This window comes from Cervus canadensis, chromosome 18 (assembly GCF_019320065.1).
Source record: "Cervus canadensis isolate Bull #8, Minnesota chromosome 18, ASM1932006v1, whole genome shotgun sequence".
Taxonomy (NCBI): Eukaryota; Metazoa; Chordata; class Mammalia; order Artiodactyla; family Cervidae; genus Cervus; species Cervus canadensis.
In genome coordinates this window covers 38221460-38243111 of record NC_057403.1, presented here as the reverse complement: position 1 = coordinate 38243111, position 21652 = coordinate 38221460, and the positions used below count along the sequence as shown (strand labels likewise).

The 21652-nt window shown below is 47.8% G+C and overlaps 1 protein-coding gene across 5 annotated transcripts in view; it reads left to right on the top strand.

The window, feature by feature from the left end:
• The window catches only part of BEAN1 (brain expressed associated with NEDD4 1), a 38297-nt gene that overhangs the window by 6859 nt on the left and 9786 nt on the right, over positions 1-21652 (top strand). For all 5 annotated transcript variants that reach the window (XM_043436561.1, XM_043436560.1, XM_043436557.1 and 2 more), the window contains one exon: positions 1765-1871. In XM_043436561.1, coding sequence (XP_043292496.1) covers positions 1847-1871 — 25 coding nt within the window. In that variant the 5' untranslated portion in view covers positions 1765-1846. The remainder of the gene's footprint in view (positions 1-1764; positions 1872-21652) is intronic.

The following is a 21652-nucleotide window of genomic DNA, read 5'->3' as shown; positions in this document are numbered from 1 at the left end:
GAACACAGACATAAGTACACACATGTATTTTTAGAAAGCACAGATCCCAGGCCCTGAGATGCTTTGTGAATTTTCTGGTGTGAAATCACAGTTCCCCAAGCAGCCTGCCACACCAGTTCTAGAGGGCAGTTCTACTTTCACTTCCCCCATCAGAACTCTTGACTTGGGTTTCTATGGGGACTGGGAGTGGGTGTCAGGCCAGCATAGGGTTCACACCAGGACAGACTGAGCTGGAAGAAGTCACCTGGAGAGGGATTCCGAGGTCAGCAGCAGTGATGGCCCCTCCCTCCCACCCGCCTCAGGCAGCAGAATGAACATTTTGCAGCCACATACCTCATGCCAGGGACTGTCTGTACATAACCCCAGTCCTCATAGCAGGTAAAGTGTTCTTACTCTGCTTTCCCCAGGAAGACACTGAAGTTGAGAGGTGAAGTGCTTTGCCCAAAGCTACACTGCCAGGAAGTGGGAGAGTCAATATTAGCACTCAGGAACTGGATTTCTGAGCTTGGGCTCTCCAAAGACAGGTGTTTGTTTATTAAGTAAAAAAATGAATTCTTAGTATAGTTTAACCAATTGGCTCCATCAAAACATGGGGCCCATTTAGAGGATATATACATATATATAGTAAAAAGGATCCCTGGAGAAGACAAGAGTGGGAACCTTTGGAACTGCCTCTTACGGAAAAGCTCTGTCCACAATGATATCATCCCCGGGATTAGGGAAGCCTGCTCCCCCTGGGATGTAGAGGGGCCAGGCGCTCTGCCCATTGGCTTTCAGCCAGCAGCTTCCCCTGCAAGTGCCTGCTGGGCTCCACATCCATCCAAAGGCACGGTTTGGTTTCTCCCAAATCAAGTGACCACACTCCCTAGGAAATAAGAACTCTTAACTCCCTAATAGTCCCATGGCCTCCTATCACTTGGGGACCTACCAGGAGAGACTGAATCAGCTCAGATCTCCAGCAGCATGAGAGGATGAATTACTTTCTGAAAATGTTTCTTCCATTGCAAACAGGTACTAGAGTGACGTGGCAGTCCTTTACTGCACAGACATCTTGACACATGGATATTCACATAGGGGTGTGTGTGGGGGGGGATGGTATTGGTAAAGAGACAGTTGTATTCACTAGCTCTTTATTTCTGAATTGGTAATTTAATCTAGTAGGTACCTTCTAAGGAAGTGTGCTGGCTGACAGTGTGCGCTTTGGAGTCACACAAACCTGGGTTCCAGTCCCAGCCTGTAATTAGAAGTTGTGTGACCCTGGAAAGCTTCATAACCTCTCTGAGCCTCAACTGCCTTATTTATAAAATGAGAATGAAAAAAGCATCTTTCTCTTAAAACGGTTTGATGATGATGATGATAATAATAAGGTTTGAGCTAGGCATTTATGAATACCCTTCCAGAGCCAGCTGCGGGACCTTGAACTAGTTTCTCGCTTTCTCCAGGTCTCAGTTTCCCCTTCTGTGAAATGAGGACATTGAGCTGATCTGTTAGGGTCTTTTCAGCCCTAACAGTTACAGGATTCTCAGAGGTCAACCCAGGAGAGACATTCGCCCCCTTCCACCAACCACTGAGATGCCAGCACACATTTGTACCACCTCTGCCCTAGAACCCTCATACTCCCCCGCCCCCAGACTAGGCACATGCTATCAAAGTCACAATCTTCTCCCCAGAGGTTGACAACCCAGGGTACACAAGCCCCCAGCCTGCAGGGTGAGCAGGTGCCATGTGGGCGCCCCCATCACCTGCCTGTTTGTGTCTCTGCAGGTGAGCGGAGGGTCCTTCCCTGCGAGAAGTCAGAGCTCTGCACGTGGGCAGGCTGGCTCCACTGTTCTGCTCCAAGGATTACATGTCCTTCAAACGCCCCTGCCCCTGTAAGTCTCCTCCTTCCATGGACCGGGGCCAGCATGGCAGAGTCAGGATGCAGAGAATGTTTCTAGGATGTTTGGCCAAAGAGCTCCAGGGGTCTGATAGGGGTTCGATGTGATATGATGGATGGGGGGAGGGCAACACAGCAGACCCCTGACAATCTGCAAGAGATGTCTCACCTTGCCAATCCCTCCATATCAGCACTTCCCAGAGTGTGGGTCAGGGTTCTTCAAGGGATTAATATCAAGGGATATTAATGAGGTTACTTTTTTTTAAATTCCATAGTCAAATGTGTGGGAAATGCTGAGTGACACAAGTCAAGTCAGTTTTGCTGGACTCTTCAGAGCCTTTAAGGTGATGCTGTGTTGTGAGGCTCCACTGGAAAGAGAAAGCCCAGGGGTCTACCCAAACTTAGCTGACAACAAGGAATGTCTCATGAGATGGGTGCTTCACAGAACACATTCCTTGGGGTTCAGTGTCTGAGGAAACCCTTCCGAGAGCAGCCTCACCAGACAGTCCCTTGTTTGTTATTAATAATTCATTTTTTCATCTAATGAAGACACTAGATGATTTCGCACGTAACATTCTTCTCATGGCTCCCTGATGCCCACACATCTAGATGATGGACTCAATCAGATATACCCTGGGGCTCAAGGCTGCAGCCCCTGTGGCTTACTCCCCCACTCACCATCAACCCTGCCTTCACGACTTAAGCTGCCACCCTGACCCCAGAGTTGCCTCTCTCCCTGGCAGCCACCTGCTTCCTCCCATGATGTCCCCTGAGCCCCCTCCAAGGCACCATCATTTGCTGCATTTTGGGAGGACGTGCATAACCTCCCCATCCCTTCTCCCTGGTGAGGTTGGGACTGTGAGTCTGTGCGAGATCAGGGCCCCCAGCTGAGGTTCCCTATCTACCTGTCAACTCCCTCACCCTGCTCACCAGTGTCTGTTCAAATCTGTACCATGTCCTACATCGTGGGGTTGAGGAACCTCTCCTGCAGAGTCAGACTGCCAACTGTCAACTCTGTGAGCATCAGGGGGCTGCTGTAGTGGAGGTAGGGAGAGCTGGCCTATCCTGTCTGGGAGCGACCATCACCAGGCGTGCCGGGGGAGTAAGGTGGCAGTGTGTTCATTGTGCAGGGAATGTTTTCAGGAGGTAGGGGAGCACATCCTGGCTGCTGGCTGCCGTGGGTACCGAGGAGGGCATAGATCAAGAGCGATAAGCTTTCTGATACATAGGACAAGCTCGGTAAATTACTGTTACTGTTACCACCATGTCTGCTGATCAGCTATCAAAACCTCAGGCCAGGTGAGAAGGCTGCCATGGGAGCAGGTCAGAGCCCAGGAACACCTGCCCCACAGAGGGTCGGGGTGGTTGTACTGTCACCCCCAGGAGCAGCTGGCAGTGCAGAAGGCTGGGCTGCTGAGTGTGGAGGACTTTCCAGAATCTTCTGGGGTTGAGCCAGGCCCTGTGGAGCCCTGCCGTCTGCACTAACAGGGGCCATCACCCCAGGACAAGGCTCCGTGCGAGCAGCTCTTGAGGACTCCAGGGTGTGGTCATGGGTATCCTGGGCTGGTCAGGAGCAGTTACTGCACTTCTCTGAATCCCCCTCTCCCTGCACAGACTCGGCACCTGGCATGTAGTAGGCACTCAATAAATGTTCGCTGAATGAATAAATGCAGTCCGACACTGTGGATGAGGCCCTGGAGGGGGAGAAGCTGAAGCTCCTAACTCTGCCACCAGACTCTCTCCGTAGCTCTGGCCAGCCAATCCTCATCTCTAAAATGAAGCCGTTATCTGAGGCCAGGGGGTTCCAGGAGCTCAGAGCAGCTGTGAGGCTCCTTGGAGGGTGAGGGGAGACCAGGTGGGCAGAACCCAGATGCCCCACCACCCGCTGCTTCAGCCAGAGCAGCTCTGCTTAACATCTCTGGGTTGGGGGTCTGTTCAGATTCTGCTTAGAGGAGGAGGTCCCAGGCACTGGTAGGCCAAGCCCCATGTGGGTATCCAGGCCCACCTCTTCCTCTACCGTCTCTTCTCTTCTCTGCAGGATTCTTCTCTTCTCCTCAGTGTCCGGTCGGACTCTTTACCTTTTTTCTGAGCTAAGAAGTGCTCGCCATCCTCCCTTTCAGCACCCCTAATCTGCTTCAGCCTGGCTCCTGCACCCTCACCCCAAAATGACATCAGCGGCTGTGTCACCAAGTCCGTCCCAGAGTTTTCAGTTCTCAGCTGCATCTGACCCTGTTGGTCCCATCAACCCTGCTGGTGGCTCGTCGACTGGGTTCTGGACTCTGAACCCTGGGGTTTTCCTCCAGCCCCTCTGGCTCTCTGGGCTTTGATCATCCATTCATGGTCTCCTTTGGTGCAAGAGGAGGGTGCATTCTTCCCACACCTGCCCAGGGATGCTAGGTCCCCCAGGACTCTAACCCCACTGGCCTTCTTGCCCTATACTCCCCAGACCATTTCATCCTCACTCTTCTTTCAACTGCAGCCCATAGGCCAGCAGTTCCCATGACCCTCTTCCACTCCGGTTTCTGCCTAAGCTGATTCCTTCTGCCTGAGCTGATTCCTTCTGCCTTCCACTGCCTGGCTCCCCTGGGTAGCCCCACCTCCACTGCTCAAGTACAGCCTGTCCCACACTGAACTCCTTGCCCTCCCCTCCATGCCAGCTTGCTTGATTTTGCTGTCTTGGTTTAGGGCACCACCATCACCACCACCCAGTCCCACTGGCCAGAAATCTACAAGTGACCCTCAGTTTCCCTCCAACACCTGCATCACTACCAGCTACCCAGGGAGACCCCAGGGTCTCCAAAGTAGGTCAACAGATCTCTCTCCTGACTTCCCCCCACCCTAGTCCAACCCCCTCCTCAGACCCCATCCTGGAAATTGCTGCCTCAGTAGATATTCATGGAACAGGACAACCAGACAAGTGAACAAATGGCCTCCTGGGCTCACAGACCAGAGGCCCTCACGTGGTTTTCTAGGAGGGATGCAGAACCACAAGAGTCCCTGATGCCCTGATTCCCCTGGTCTGAGAACACTGAGGGACAAAGCCAGAAGTCTCAGGCTTCATCATCTAGCCACAGACACACACCCTCTTTTTAAGCACCTCCTCTCCTGCTCTGTGAATTTAGACACCTAACAGGGAATCGCTTGAACCATCTTAGCTCACAAAATTATCTTACATGTGAAGATGCCCAAGGCCATTAAAATCTGGAAAACTTAGGACAGGAACCATAGCTTGTCCCTGTCTGGGTTTCCACACCCCTACATCCTGCCAGTTGAGAGGGGCAAAGAGGAAAGTCCCCAGAAGGAAAAACAAGTACCAAAGGCTCCCTAGCAAGACCTGGCTCGTTCAAGTTAAGAGTTCAGGGAAGTCAGGGAGTGTCAACAGGGAATGTGAACCTGGGGCAGGGCAGTGGGCACAGGTCTGGCTGGCATCCACAGCTTTGGACACTGGGTGAAGTGGGACCATCCACTGGCCTCTCAGGAGCTGGGCAGCCCTTAATCAGACCAGGCTGGGCCGACTTCTCCCAGGCCCTGCCCACATCCTGGGCTCCCCCAACCCCTATTACATCCCAAGGATCTTAGCTCATCTCAGCCTCTCACAGAGAGAGCCCCAACAAACCTCCATGTCCCTCCCTCTCAGTCAGGCAGATGAAAAAAACTAAGGCAGGGAGAGGAGGCAGGAACAGGAGAGGGGAAGCCCTGAGGGATTTGGCTGCAAGGCTGCAGGAGGGAAATCTGGTCTCCTCCCTGCAAGTGCAGGCCTGTGAGCCATTTCCAGCCTTAAGCACTGAGTAAGAAGGACCAGCCCGGCTCCTCAGAGAGGCTGGACGCGTGGGAGCCTCCTCCATCTGGCCCCAGCTGGGCAGGGCAGCCCAGGATTTCCCCAGGATGCAGGCTTCAAGAACAGATGCTTCCTAACTACTTCTTTACCACGAGCACATGGGAGCTCCACAGAGCTTCCTATGGTGTGAAGTGGAGGTGGCCTCAAGGGACAGACCTGGGGGGAGGAGGGGCTCTGGGGCCTCAGGGGAGACTGAGGATGCAGCGAAGCAGGGCTTAGAGTAGAGGGTAGCAACCACTGGTCCACAGAGGAATTGGATGGGGCTTGTCTCTGCTAAGTTCACAGGCTGCCAGCAGGCCAGAAGGAATCATAGCCTAGAAAAGCCTCTGGGTGGGCTTGGGCCTCCCTCAGAGTTGTGTGATGTGGTCGACAATGCTTGGGTTCAAGGACAACATAGCATTGACACTTGCCAGCTGTGAGATCTAGAGCAAGTTTCTTCACATCTAGAAACCTCAATCTGCTCATCTGTAAAATGTAAACAGTCATAATAGCCTTTTGGTTTGATGCCCAGATTTGATATGTCACAAGGAGAATCTAGCTTGGTGCCAGGCACTGAGAAGATGCTTGAGAAACTTGAAAGTCATATCCTTTTGACCACCCTCTCTCTACAATGCTTAACATGACCCAAGTCTTTGGCAACAGAATGGCGAAAATGGAGAGAGATGGGGACTCTGGAGATGAACCTGGGGTGTGGACCAGATACTGTTGTTTTCTGCTCTGCTTATTGTATTACCTCTGAAGAGATTTCACTGTCAAGAGAAGGAAGAACTTGAGAGCTAGCTCCTGAACCCCCAGCCCTTGAATGGAGAGTCCTCTGTGGCCCCATGAACATCCTGGCTACCCCTCCTCTGAGTTCTCTGGTCGATCCCAGAGTCTGACTGTAGCAAGTGCTTGGCATCTGACAGCTAATCTCAGTTTCAAATGCACAATCATTTTATATTAATATTAGAGCCTTGACAAGAGGGCATCAGCTTCAGCTTGAGTGCTTAATGTCGTACTGTTAAACAGCAGCAGTACCCCAGCTTTTGCAGAGCACTCCCAGCTTGCAGAGGTTTTGTGTCCCAAACTTTCTGAGTTTCTACTGCTCTCCTTTCTCTTCTACCCCAAACCAATTAATCTGAAAATCCTAACAGTTTCACTTTGAAATCTGACTCCATCTTGCCACCTCCACCACTAAGCCCCAGGACCAAGGACACCATTGTCATCCCCTGGACCACTGTTCTGGCCTCCTAACTGACCTCTCTGCCACCCTCTTGCCCCCCTCCAGCCTATTCTGCCAGCCTATAACCCTGGGAGTGTGGGAAAGGGAAGGATCTAGAGACTGAGCCTTGAGTTGGTTTCTGTATCTAGAAATCTTGCCAAGCAAGCGTAATCCCTGGAGTTGTCACCCACAGCACCCCAAAGCCAAGTACACTGGGGAGGATTTACCTGCAAACAGGAATGAGTAAGGACATTGCCATTTCTCTGCCAAGGACTACACTACATTAGCTACCCTCCTGTACCTGGAAGCGTGCCTAGGGTGATTAGGAAAGGCTGGTCATCCTCTGTGACATCACCCCAGAAGTGTGCAGGACCGCATGCTTCCCAGTCAGGAGAGAGAGGCCCCAAGAGAGAAGTCACATGCCCTGTGGGCCCAGGGACCACTGGAGGTGGCAGCATCTACAAGCAGAAACTTCCAGGCCCAAGCTCAGGGCAGTGGCCACACTAGTCCCTCTGAAAGCCTGATACATTTTCACCTCCTCGAGTTCCTTCTGTTTGCTTCTCTCTGCATTTAAAGTACCATGTCCTCTATTAGCCCTGGTTTCATCAGCTTCTAAGGGCTGCTCCCTCTTCCCACCTGGACTCCGTATCTGTAGGTGACCTCCAGGCCTTGTTTGAAAAAGTCATTCCAGAGCTTTCCTCTGCCCATCCACCAGGCCCGTCAGTCACTGGATGATACTTGTCTCCCCTAGGAATGGGGCTAGGGCTAGAGATATAGCTGATTACAGTAAAAACAGCAAGAGCTGAATGACACAGGTTCCAAAACCACTGAAGCGAATGTATTTAAATCATCCAAGCCTCTGTTATTCAGCTATGAAATGGGATCATGAGACCCACTTTCCAGGGTGACTGAGAGTGTAGTGAGCACACAGTCAGTCAGTCAGGGTTTGTTCTATCCTCCTCCTCTGGCTTCTCTATCCCACAGTGAGAGGAGGTCTTCCTGCAGGGTCCTCCCAAGACTGTTCCAAGAAGAGATCAGGTCTTTCCTCTCTGTTTCCAGCTGGGTATGCAGACACAGCATGGCATACTTGGCTGTACTTCATCTGACAGGCTCTCATCAGGGGCTAGCCAGGTGCCAGCCTTTCACCAGACCCCATCACAGGCACATAATGAGACAATGCAAGCAAATGGGTTCTCCCTACCTTCTAGACTGGATGTAAGAGGTCTTCTGCTGACCCTATGGGACTTACCCAGGGACTCCACCCCAACTGCCTCTCACCAGAGATGCAGAAACTGAGATGCATACTGGGGACTGGACCAGGTCACCTAGCGTGTCTGCAGCTGAAACGCTGATGCTCCCAGCATGACTCCACATGAAGTGCTCTTTCCACGAGGAGCCTGCTCTCCTCTGTTCTCAGGGAAGATACCGAAAAGAGGATAACTATGATAACATGCCATGTCTTTAAAAAAAAAAAATTTAGACCTTACTTCCACATGGGGAGGGAAATCCTGAGATGGAGCAGCTGTAGGGCTTCAGGTTCAGTGGTCAGAGATGAACATCACCGAGGAGCCAGGTTCTTTCCATCTTCTTGCTCCACTGTAAGATGGCCATTGTAAGATTGCTGCATTGAGAGATGGCCACCATTAACCCAGGCAGTGACACAACTTTTCCCAGAAGTTCCCCAGCATACCACCCTCATGTCTTACTGGCCAGAATTTAGTTGCATGTCCACCCCTGAGATAATCCTAGTTAGGGAATGGTAATACCAGGACTGGTTTACCAAGCTAGTCTTTAAAAGGACAAAGGTTGTTAGAACCTGGTCCCCCCTCAGTCTAAAATGGAGGCAGTGAACAGTCAGGCCAACAAAACCTTCCCCTTTTGCCTTCTCAGTCCTTGCTCTCTGGGCCTCAAGTCTTCAGGAGGACCGCTAAATATCTGAAGAGAGAACTGAACTGAACTGAGGAGTCCCTTTTATGGGGATTCTCTAGGGTTAGGTGTTTTTTTCTTTTTTTGATTTGTGTAGTAGAGAAATACCAGCTCACAAGAGTAGCTAAATATTCAGGATTAATGACCCATTTAATCATTGGTAGCCAGCCTGAAATCCATCATGATGGGAGTTTTACACCATAGAAATTGGCAAACAACACCAGAAATCAAGAATTTTTTTTCTTTTTCCTGGAAAGCTGGTTTGCCAGCACACCACTGTATAAAACACACACACAGAAATATGCACAGATCATTAGTGTACAGCCGAACCTTCACAAACCCAGCACACTCAGATCAAGAAGTACATCATAAGCTGCAGCTACAACTCCTGCCACGTGCTCTCCCAGGCCCTACGCCACGCCCAGCTCTGCCACCGTCTTAACATCTGTCACTATAAATTGGCTTTTCCAGGTGTTGACCTTTATATGTTTGGAATCACACAGAATGTTCTCTTTGATCTGGCCTCTTTGGCTCAATACTCTGTCATGAGATTCAGTGACAGTGCTGCATGTAACTGTAGATCACTTAGTTTCACCAGTGTGTACACTGACATATTGGAATGTATAATATTCCACTGTGTTGATATATCACAAATAACTTATCCATTCTACTTTAATGGACATCTGAGTACTCTTCAGAGTTGGGCGATGAATAGTGAACGTTCTAGTAGTATGCTGTCCAACAGAGCTTTCTGCAATAATGAAAATGTTCTATATCTTCACTGCCCAGTGATAGCCACTAGCCACTTGCAGCCACTGAGCCCTTGAAATGTAGCTAGTGCAACTGAGGACTAAATTCCTTAACTGAAGTACAGCTGATTTACAATACAGTTAGTTTCAGGTGTACAGCATACTGATTCAGTATTTTTTCAGATTATACTCCATTATAGGTTATTACGAGATAATGGGTACAATTCCCTATGTTATACAGTATATCCTTGTTGCTTATCTATTTTATGTATGGTAGTTTGTATCTATTAATCCCACATCCCTAATTTGTTCCTTCCTTCTCCCCTTTGGTAACCACAAGTTTGTTCTCTATATCTGTGAGTCTATTTCTATGTTGTATATACATTCATTTGTATCACTTTTAAGATTCTGCATATAAGTGGTCTTATTTGCCTTCCTTGTCTTATTTCTCTAATATTCTCTAGGCCCATCCATGTTGCCACAAGTGGCATTATTTCATTCTTTTTTATAGTGTAACAGTATTCCATTCCATACATACATACATACATATATAAAATCACACCTTTTTAATCCAATTGTCTGTTGATGGACACTTGGGTTGCTTCCATACCTTGGTAACAGTGAATAGTGCTGCTATGAACATTGTGGGGGCTTCCCTGATAGCTCATTTAGGAAAGAATCCGCCTGCAATGCAGGAGACCCCGGTTCAATTCCTGGGTTGGGAAGATCCACTGGAGAAAGGATAGGCTACCTACTCCAGTATTCTTGGGCTTCCCTTGTGGCTCAGCTGGTAAAGAATCTGCCTGCAATGTGGGAGACCTGGGTTCAATCCCTGGGTTGGGAAGATCCCCTAGAGAAGGGAAAGGCTATTCTGGCCTAGAGATATCCATGGACTCTACAGTCCATGGGGTCTTTGGGGTGCACGGATCTCTTATAGTGTTTTCATTCTCTTCAGATATATACCTTAAAATGGAATCATATGGTAGTTTTATTTGTGGTTTTTTTGCTGGATCATATGGTAGTTTTATTTGTAGTTTCTTAAGGACTCTCCATAATGTTTTCCACAATGCCTGCACCAATTTACATGCCCACCAACAGTGAACTAGAGTTCCCTTTTCTCCAAATCCTGTCCAGTATTAGTTATTTGTGTTTCCTTTTGATGATAGCCATTCTGACAAGTGTGAGGTGATACTTCATTGTGGTTTTGACTTGCATTTCTCTAATAATTAGCAATGTGGAGCATCTTTTCATGTGCCTGTTAGCCATCTGTGTGTCTTCTTTGGATAAATGTCAAGTCTTCTGACCATTTTTTGATTGTTTTTTTATATTGAGCTATATGAGCTGTTTATATATTTTGAACATTAATCCCTTGTTGGTCTCATCATTTGCAAATGTTTTCTCCCATTCTGTAGGCTGTTTTTTCGTTTGGTTGATAGCTTCTTTTGCTGTACAAAAGCTTTTAAGTTTAGTTAGGTCCCATTTGTTTATGTTTGCTTTTATTTCTTTTGCTTTAGGAGACTGGGCCAAGGAAATGTTGCTACAATTTATGTCAGAAAGTGTTCTGCCTGTGTTCTCTGCCAGGAGTTTCATGGTTTCAGGTCTTACCTTTAGACCTTTAAACCCTTTTAAAGTTTATTTTTGTATATGGTGTGAAGGAATGTTCTAATCTCATTGTTTTACCAGAAACTGTCCAGTCTTCCCAGCACCACTTGTTGAAGAGACTGTCTCTTCTCCATTGTAGATTCTTGCATCCTTTGTCATAGATCAATTGACCATAGGTGTGGGGGGTTATTTCTAGGTTCTCTATTCTGTTTCATGGATCTATGTATCTGTTTCTGTCCCAATACCACACTACTTTGCTTACTATAACTCTGGAGGACAGTCTGGATTTGGTAGTTACACTTCCAGCTTTGCTCGTTTCTTATTTACTGGAGTGTAGCTGATTCTCACTGTCCTGTTACCTTCAGGTGTACAGTAGGGTGACTCACTTATACGTATGTATTCATTCTTTTTTAGACTCTTCTCCTATAGATTATCCCAGAACACTAACTAGAGTTCCCTGTGCTATACAGTAGGTCCTTGTCAGTCATCTCTCTTATGTATAGTACTGTGTGCGCTGCCAGCTTCGTTCTTTTTCCCCAGGACTGTTTTCGCAATTTGGGGTCTTTTGTGGTTCCATAAAAATACTAGGATTATTATTTGTTCTAGTTCTACAAAAAATATCATGGCTATTTTGGTATGGAATATACTAAATCTGTAGATTGCTTTGGATACTATGGCATTTTAATAATATTATTTCTTCCAATCTAGGAGCATGGGACATCTTTCAGTTTCTTTGAATCATCTCTGATTTTGAGGAATTAAATTTTTAATTTAATTTTCATTAATTTAAGCAGCTATATGTGGCTAGTGACTATCATATTGGACAGCACTGTTCTAGTATGTGGCTTCTGGTGAACATATTGATGCATTTCTGTTGGAGGATTCATTCTGCCCAGGAGTGGAATTTCTGGGTTATAGGACATCCATATGTTTGGCTTTAATAGATAGGGCTAAAACAGTTTTCCAGAAGGGCAGTACCAGTCCACTCTCCTGTAATCAATATATGAGAGTTCTAGTTGCCCTCCATCCTCACCAGTGCTTGCTCTGAATTTTTTCACTTCAGCCATTCTGGAAAATAGTAGAAATATCACCTTGTGGTTTTCATTGGAGTTTCTCTAGTTATTAAATACAGTGTACTAGCACCCTGGATATACTCTTTTGTGAAGTGATTATTTAAGCCTTTTTCCCAGTTTTTTTTTAATTGGGCCTTTTTAGTATTAATTTCTAGGAGGTCTTTATATATTCTGAATACCAGACCTGTGTTGGATGTATTATTGCAAAAATCTTCTTCCTCTTTGTGGACTGCTTTCTTTTTTTAAGATTTTTTTTAACATGAGCCATTTTTAAAGTCTTTATTGAATGTGTTACTATATTCCTTCTGTTTTATGTTTAGTGTTTTTGGCTGAGAAGCATATGGGATCTTATCTCCCCAACCAGGGATCAAACCCGCACCCCCAGCATTGGAAGGCAAAGTCACAGCCACTGGACCGCCAGGAACGTCCCTGGATGCTTTATTGACTCTTATAACCATGCCTCTGCATTCAAAGATATTCTCAAATTTTTATAGAGAGAGTATTTATCAAGTCTTACATATAACTGTTTGCTTTATTCATATTTAACTTTAAAATTTACAGAAAATAAAGTGATATGGAGCATACAGTTAGGGGATACCATACCCTCTTGGACTTCTTAGGAGCAGACGATCCTATTGATGCACTTCAAAGAATATGTTTTTATAAATGTGAAAGCCAAGGTGGGCACCTTTTTAAGTTGGATGGCAGTCTTATTAAAGAGTTTTTGTCAATTATTGAAATTTTAGGTGTTAGGTTAAATGAAATTTAAAGAGACTGCTTGTGAAATAACTTAAACTTTTTAAATTTTTTCTTATTTTTTCCAAGATACAAAAGTACCTCTAACACTAAAATAATGACTATGATCCCAACAGTTTAAGGACAATTACAGTACATGCGGCTATATACTTGCACAGTATGTCACCAACACTCTCTAAACAATAAGAACAGTCACGTTATCCTTGCCAGAGAGCACAATGATCAATTACACCTGAGCGATCCTAGCACACTGCCATATCTACCAAGCGTAAAATCCAATTATCTAGAACAACATGACTATCAAATTCTCAGCCAGTATGGAATTTCTGAGTCTGTATATTCAGAAACCTATGGAGTGTTCCTTAAATTCTTTTAAAATAGGAATTATACTGAGCATTAAAAACACTGAACTAAATAGTTCAATCACCATAGTGGCTGATATTCAGTGTCTGATTTAACAAATGTTTACCTATCATTTCAAAATCAATTTCTGCTCAATCCTAGCACAGCCAGCACTTCTCCTGCAGTGGCATTTATTTTTAAGTGCTCAAGAATGAAAGGCCCAGCTATATACCATAGTCTTATTACAAGAGCCATGGGGAAGGCAAGCCCATGGAACACACACAAGAGGAGAAAGACATGCCCAGCATCATCCCTTTGTTCAACGTTGGCTTTGATTTAGAGGAGAGGAGAACACATATCATATCATATCATAAAAACTCATATCATAAAAACTGAATGAGGATCATGTTTAGTAGGTAAGAAACTAAACTGTTTCCAAGTTTAGTAGGTAATCAAGAGTTATACTTCCGCTGCAAAAATCTTTACAGGATTGGAAGTACTAAAGTGACACTAATACTGAAACATAGGTAATCAGAGGTAGCAAAGGCACTGGCGATATGAGTCATCATCAAAAGACAGCCCGGGTAAATATCGCACATTTCCTGTCAGCTGCTGCGAAGACTTGCATTTTTCAAACTGAAAAGGAATACTGTGGGGCTTTTTACTTATCACTTACTTGAAGAAAGGGTGTTTTAGGTCCCCTCATTGAACATGAGACCAAGGTTTCCAAATGAGTTTTCCTCTATCATCACAAGCTGCATCATACTCAGTTACTACTGTTTGACATTGAACTGCTATATGTGATAGTGTAGCTACTCTCTTGAGTATGCCACAAAGAACTATTAGAGTGCAAGAGCTAATTGTGCAAAAAATGTAGGATCCCATAAAAATGTGAAGGAGAAGCCTTCCATGTCTTGGAATCTATTATCTGGTTCCAGGCACCTGCACAGACAGGTTCTTCCCTGAGAAGCATTCGCCAGTGTCCCAGGGCAAGTTACAAATTATTTAGAAACTCTTTCAAAATCTTCCCCTTGCTCTAGCCATGTCCTTGATCCTGTTCACATCTCAGTCCCCATGCCCCTTGCCCACCCTGAAGCCCAAACTCCCACCAAAGATCTTTATTTTAATATAGTACAACTTACCCGTTGTTTCATAGTCAGTATTAATACCTTTGTATCCTGTTTAAGAAATCCAAGGTCATAAAGATGTTCTATAGTGCCTTCCTATTGAAGCTTTACTGTTTTGCCTTTCATATTTAGTACTATGTCCAGGGAATGTCTTGTTAAGATTTTAAGGTTTGTCATATATTGAGCACCTACTGTGTTCCAAGCATCCTGCTAAGCAGTGTGCTTTAATTAACTCAAAGAATTGCTGTTCCCACTTTGCAGTTGAAGTGCTAGAAGCTCAGAGGGGTAAACTGCCCAGAGACCACCTGCAAGAGGCAGGGCCAAGATCTGAACCCAGGACTCTGACTTGGCAAGATCTGAGGACCAGATGCATGTCAGCTTTGGTGGAGGAGCTCTGGGGTTTCCCCCCACACCACCACTGCCCTGAGGAAGATGACTGAGGAGTGACCCTTCTCCCAGAGGACACTAGGGCCATTCACCTCAGACACTGAATACTGGTGAATAAAAGGCATTAGGACTGGGGCTGGGGTGCCCCAGCTCAGGGCTACAAAGCAACCTTGGGGACTGGGGGGATTCAGGACTTCTCCACAAACACTCCATGTTTTTAGAAATCTACGTTCCATGAACCACACACTGAGAAACTACTCAAAGCTCCACGGTTCAGTGTGATGGTGTCAGCCATTTGAGATCATTCGTATCTACTGTGGCCAAGAAGTATCTATCTTTGCCTGGTCTAGTAGTTTTTCTCATTCTACCTACTGAAGTGACATGTTACATTAATAGATTTCATGGTCTTAAACCATTCTTGCATTCCTGGAATAAGTCTTTTCTCCTCAAAATGTATTATTTTTAGTACACTGCTGCCCTGGTGGCTTCCCTTGTAAGTTCTAGGAGTTGAGGGAACTACTGTGGAGCAGGGGACAAAGTCCCGTGATATGTTCCAGAATCAGAACCCACTAAAGCAAAGGGCCAGAACAAAACCAGGGATGATAGTACTTGGGGTGGGGGCTCAGCCACTGGGGCCCAAAAACACATCTCTAGGCTGGCCCAGTTTGTGGGACAGTTGATAATTTGAAGCATTCATGAATTTAACATTTTATATATCAATTATTCATGAACTTCCTGGAAAGACCACATTGTAGTAAGTGATCATTTTCTGAAGCCACGATTTTGAGGCTCATAATGCAAATGAGAGGGCAATGGCATCCCACTCCAGTATTTTTGCCTGGAGAATCCCATGGAGAGAGGAGCATGGCCAGCTACAGTCCATGGGGTCGCAAAGAGTCGGACACGACTAAGCACAGCACAATGCAAATGGGGATGTGATAGCTAATTCCCTAGCTGATGGATGGGCCAAGCCAGCCCCCAGCTCCCATCCAGCTGCTTCTCCACACAGTTCCCCTATTTCCTACACATCAAGCAGGCACAGTGACTGCTGGTGTTATAAAAGTCTGTGTCCTCCATGGAAAACAGCCAAAAAGCCAACTCTAGGTGATGATGGAAGAGTAGAGAAAATGAGTTCTGGGCCACCGATGACTCTAGCAAGAAAATGGGAGATTGGTGGTGTGGCTTCAAGTTCAAAGTCTCATTCTGCTGTGGTTTGATTTTGTAATGTCAGCCAGTTCACCACTTCCTCTGCAGAAACAGGGAAAAGTGGTCTGTGATACTGTTTAAGTGAGTTTTCCAGCCAACAAATAAATTGTTCACCAAACTGGAGATAAACCCTTAGTGAACGATGACAGGATGGTAAGCTATGGAGCCTGGATATGTAGAAGTACATGTGAGTTAATTTTGGTGAGTTTATTTAAGTGGCAGAATCTATCTTAATAGTGGAAGAAATCATTTTTATCTTATATTTATAGAATCATGAAGGGCCTGTGGGTGGTCACTTTTATTTTTCCAGTTATATTTTAATGCAGTGGCTAAAAGTCTTCTACTTGGCAGTGGCGCACTCTCCTATTAACTCTGATGTATAAACAGAGAGAAGCAGGGCTACTCTGCATAACATGAGAGCAGAGAACTCCATGATGTACCAAGACTCTCCCCTGAGCACCAGGGTATTTGAGAGGTTCATTTTAGCTGATTCACATACATGTTCCTAGTGCCTAGCATGTATCCAGGCACAGAAGCACTTAGTGAGTACTAGTGGGTGGATGGATGGATGGGTGGATGGATGATTGAATATATGGATGGATGCATGGATGATCAAGTGGATCCTGAGTAGATGCCTAGGTACATAAATACATGGGAGAGTGGATAATCAGTTGGTTGAGTGAATTAATGGCTGGGGGGGGGGTGATTAATAGGTGGATGACTTCACATTCTAATCCTCAGTTTCCACTATAACCTACCCTACTTGTAATGTCCCAAACAGCCAAGAAAAACACATCACGGCCTTGACATCTTGCAGAGATACATTTCCATTGTAAGAAGAATCCTAAACACTAAGCAGCCATTTCCTCACCCTCATAATCCCAATGTTCATGTGACATCCCACAGCCTCACCCCAGGAGCACCTCCTCCTTTCCTGAGCTCTTTTGCGACCTCACCCTTCTGTACTCCTGCCCAGGCCCCTTCCTCCCTCCCCTGCTCTTGTTCTGCTGGTTCATCCTGCAAGACCCAGCCCCTGTGTGGATGTTCCTGACCTGCCCCCAATGCCCTAACATCTCTCCCTCACAGTCTCCTGGTGACAAGAGAATAGGTATCGCCAAGTGGGCTGAGAAGTTGCCCCAAAAAAGAAGAGGATAGGACTCAGAAGCGCCCAAGTGTAATGAGCCTGCCCTGCCATGTCCCCTACCCTAGTCCCAGCTGGGAGGCTGGGACCAGCCATTGGTGAGCAAAGAAAAGACAGTGCCCGAATCCTCTTCCCCAGATTTTCTCCAATGACTTCACAGCCTCCCCCCTGGTGGCTTCAGCAATGGAGAAAGAGGTGCACTGCTGAGGCCAGACTTAGAGAAGTGGACCCATGACAAATGCGTTCAGAATTTTTTGTGACAGGGACCATCAGTCAGATCTCTGTCCGTGGCCCCCTTCTTCCTCCAGCCAGCATCTCTGAAGATATGGGCAGGCCTGGAGAACTAAAGACGGTGGCTCAGCACCTTGGGTGTCTCGGTGCCCTTCCTTTGCCAGTGATCCTAGGTGGCTTCAGGCTGCAAAGAGCAATCTTCTGATCTCACTGCCTCCCCCATTGCGTTCACCGGGCTCCAACCTCCTCCCTACCGCTTCAGGAAGAATGATTCAAGACCCAAGAATAAACATCTTTCAGATAAACAGTCAGCAGGTCCAGAGAGGGCAGAGAACATGCCCAAGGTCACACAGACAGTAAGTGGCAGAACCAGGAATGTAGCCCAGTTCTCCCACCTCCGCCTCTGCCTTGGGCCACTAGTTCATGGACACACCCAGGTTCAAATCCCAGCTCTGCCTCAAAACCAGGTGGACAAACCAGCCCACCCAGATTCAGTGTCCTGTAAATGGGACTGGCTAGGGTTTCACACAGAGAGGAGGCAAGCGCCAGACCCAGCCCCAACCCCGGCTCGGGGTCACTGAGGGCCTGACTCACCAGTGGTTCCCAGTCGCAGCCTGGAGCAGAAGTCCGGAGGCGCAAGCGCAGGCTTCTGCCTGGCCCGGCGGCGGCGCACAGACCCAGGCACCATGCCAGCCCCGACAGGGGCCTCAGGACCCCATGCGCAGAGTGGGGAGAGCACCAGGGCTGGGTCTGCGGCATGCTCACAGGACTTCTGCTTGGCGCGGTAGAAGAACTCTCTCAGGAACAGCTCACTGTCTAGAGCTTTCAGTTGAGCCTGGCTCCACTCACAGCCCGGGAGCCGGGGCCTCAGCCTCCGCCACGCTCCACCCACGCCCCACGCTCCACGCATGCCCCACGCTCGCCCACTCACGTTCTACGCTCCACCCACGCTCCACCTACACGCCACGCACGCCCCACGCTCTCCCTCTCACGTTCCACGCACGCCGCACGCTCCACGCACACCCTTCGCTCTACGCACCGCTCCACCCTCGCTCCACGCTCACTTGGAGCCTGGCAGCAGCCTTCGTGTGTTTATGGTATATCCCTTTCTTGGGAAGATTCCTTGGAGAAGGAAATGGCAACCCACTCCAGTACTCTTTCCTGGAGAATTCCATGGACAGAGGTGGCAAAGAGCCACGATTGAGCGACTAACATACACATACACTATCCCTTTCTTCAGCCAGAAGGCTCCTCTAAAACACTTGGACCAGGCCCCTCGAAGTCTCTTTGCCACTGAGATAAAGGACAGCCTTTTTCTTTAATTTAGATGTGCTTAGTCTTAATTGCCGCACATGGAATCTTTAGTTGTGTTATCTGGGATCTAGTTCCTGACCAGGGATGGATTCTGGGCCCCTGCATTGGGAACATGGAGTCTTAACTACTGGACAACCGGGAAAACCCAAGAATGGTCTCTTAACTTTCTAGATCCTCTAATAGTGGGCCCCTGCCAGCCCCTCAAAACTCTGCGACACCATGAACTGTAGCCCACCAGGCTTCCCTGTCCATGAGATTTTCCAGGCAAGAATACTGGAGTGGGTTGCCATTTCCTTCTCCAGGGAATCTTCCTGACCCAGGGATGTTTAGCTGTTTAAACGCTTAGTTTAGCTAAACATGACATGCAGTGTTTAGCTGTTGATATACTTTCACCCTGAATAAGACTTAGGTCATGGTCTACGTTGCTACATATAAGGTGGCCAGGAGGAAGCAAAGCTTCATTTTAGGGAGAGGAAAATTTCACTTTAGCAAGATCCCGAAAACATGAGTTCTGTCGCACAGTGCCTGTTAGCCACAGCCTCACATCTTGCCTAAGAGCACAGGGCTTTGGCTGCCCACTGACTTGGGTCCCTCTTCGTGGGCTGTGTGACATTGGACAAATCACTTAACCTTTCTGAGGTCCAGTTTCTCTACCTGTTAATTGGCGTTCCCATCATGGGCCATCGTAAGAATTAAATAGTACGTGAAAAGTACCAAGCGTGGTGCAGGACACACAGTAGGTGTTCAGCAGAAGTTAGCTAGTCATGCCGGTGTGTGGAAGGGCCACATCTCAGGGTGCTATTTCCTCTTGGTCATCAGCACCTTTGTAGAGGCTACTTGGGAAGAAAATCTAGGCTAGAGGCAAAGCTAGACTCATTCTCTGTCCTTGTCGCAGCTGGTACGGGGGACAGGGAGGCAGAGGGGTGCAAAGGGGTGTTAGCATCATGTCATTTTTCTGCAGTCATTTTTATCTTGTTGATGAAGTGGACCCTGCATTTGAAAATTGGAAGAATCTCCCTCATAATTTAAAGCAGCGCATACCTCTGCCGGTCACAGTGACTGGAAGATTAATTTCTCACCAGCCATACAGGCGGATGCCTGCCCAAACTGGCTTCATATGCAGGCGCGGGTGTTGCCATCTCCACGCCTGGCTGGTAATGAGCCCAGCACTGCCAAGAGGGTGAGGCTCCCCTTAGCAGCTGAAGCAGGTGGCAGGCAAGTCATCTTCAAGGTGACCCCATGGGACTGGCACCTCGGCAGAAGGTACTGCATGCTGAGGAGGGCGGGCATGCACACACATATATCCTGCCCTAGGTTTTTATTCTGGGCACCCACAACCTTGCCTTGGCCAGCTTTTTAGTAGCCCATCTGCCTTGGATCATGGGGTGGCCAGTGTGTCCCAAGCCATCCCAGCAGCTGGGACATACTGAACCAGTCTAGAGCAGTGTGGACCCCATACACTCCTGTGCTCCCCAAGGAGGACCGCCTGTCTCTGACATTCCCAAGTCCTGCCATTGGCTTCTAAGAGGAGAGGACACATGGTGATGGGAAGATGGTGACATTGGTTGGATGGCCAATTGGCTTGTGCTTTATTAGAGAGAATATGGTAGCACAGTGGCCACGGGTTCAGGTCTAATCCAAGCCAAAGCCTGGTCATTGGCTCAGGAGTGGCAGTACTGTGGACTAGATGAGTGGTGGCCGCAAGCTTTGTTTCATGACCCAGGTAATCACTGTGTGAAGTGCTATGTTGAAACGGATGTTTAAAAAAAAAGGAAAGGATGCTGAGGCTGGCTCCTGGGCCAAACAGAAATAGAATGGTTATCAAGTAGTCATATACTGGCTATATGACTGTGGTGGGTCATTTAATATTTTTGAGCCTCAGTATCCTCACCTCTAAAATGGGGAGAACATAGCTTCAGGGATGAAGTGAGCTCTTTAAACAGAGCCTACACATAGCAGGGGCTCTCAAAACAGTGGTGTGTGTTTGGCCCCCAAAGAATCCCAGAAATTCACATACCCTGACATTCTCCTATCACGGGGTCAAGAAGCATACATGCCCAGCCAAAGCCAAGGGTCTCTCCCTCTCCCCAGTGAATGCACCTGCAGGGGAGCAGCTTACAATGAACTTGAGCAAGCAAAGGCTTAGTTCTCAGGTTAGGATGACATACTGGCCCAGAAAGTAAGGCTTTCAAATCAGCCCTGGCTAATGAATGTCAGTAGGCTTCAAGAGCTACCAGCATGGGCAGAACTGCTGGGAGGGCATCTTCACAGCTCAGGCAACAACTCCGAGTTCCTGCTTCACCTACCTGTCCCTGCCATGGGCTGAATGTGGGAGAGGCTTTTGGACATGGTGTTGGAAAGGGATAAGAAGGGACAGGTGGCCACAGCTGAGCTTCCAGCTTCTGATTTGCCTAAGTCCAGGCCCTCACCTGGGAACAAAGCCCTCCTACAGCTACCCAAGGAGGTAGCAATCCACACCCTGCTTGATTCACACCCAAGACAGAGACCTCATTCCCCTGAGGCAGCTCAAGGCCTCCCTGCCACTTCATCTGGTCTAAGGCTGGAGCCACCCATTCAGTACATGCCTTGGGCACCTTTGGTGAACTCGGACCCAGGGCTGAGCTTGAGGACACGGAGGGCACGCAGACACAAGCCCTGGAAACCATGCATGATCATACATGACCGATGCAGAACAGGGACTGGGACCTCGGCTCTGGGAGGGCAGACAGGGGGACCCCTTTCAGGACAGGGTCCAGGAATGCTTACCCTGCCCCTGTGGCTCACCGAGTGTCTGCAGCTCACTCCCCCTGGGGAGGTGGGATCAGCATGCCAGGGATGGGGACACAGAGGGCAGTGAGCTCTGGACTTCGAAGTTTGGGCCTG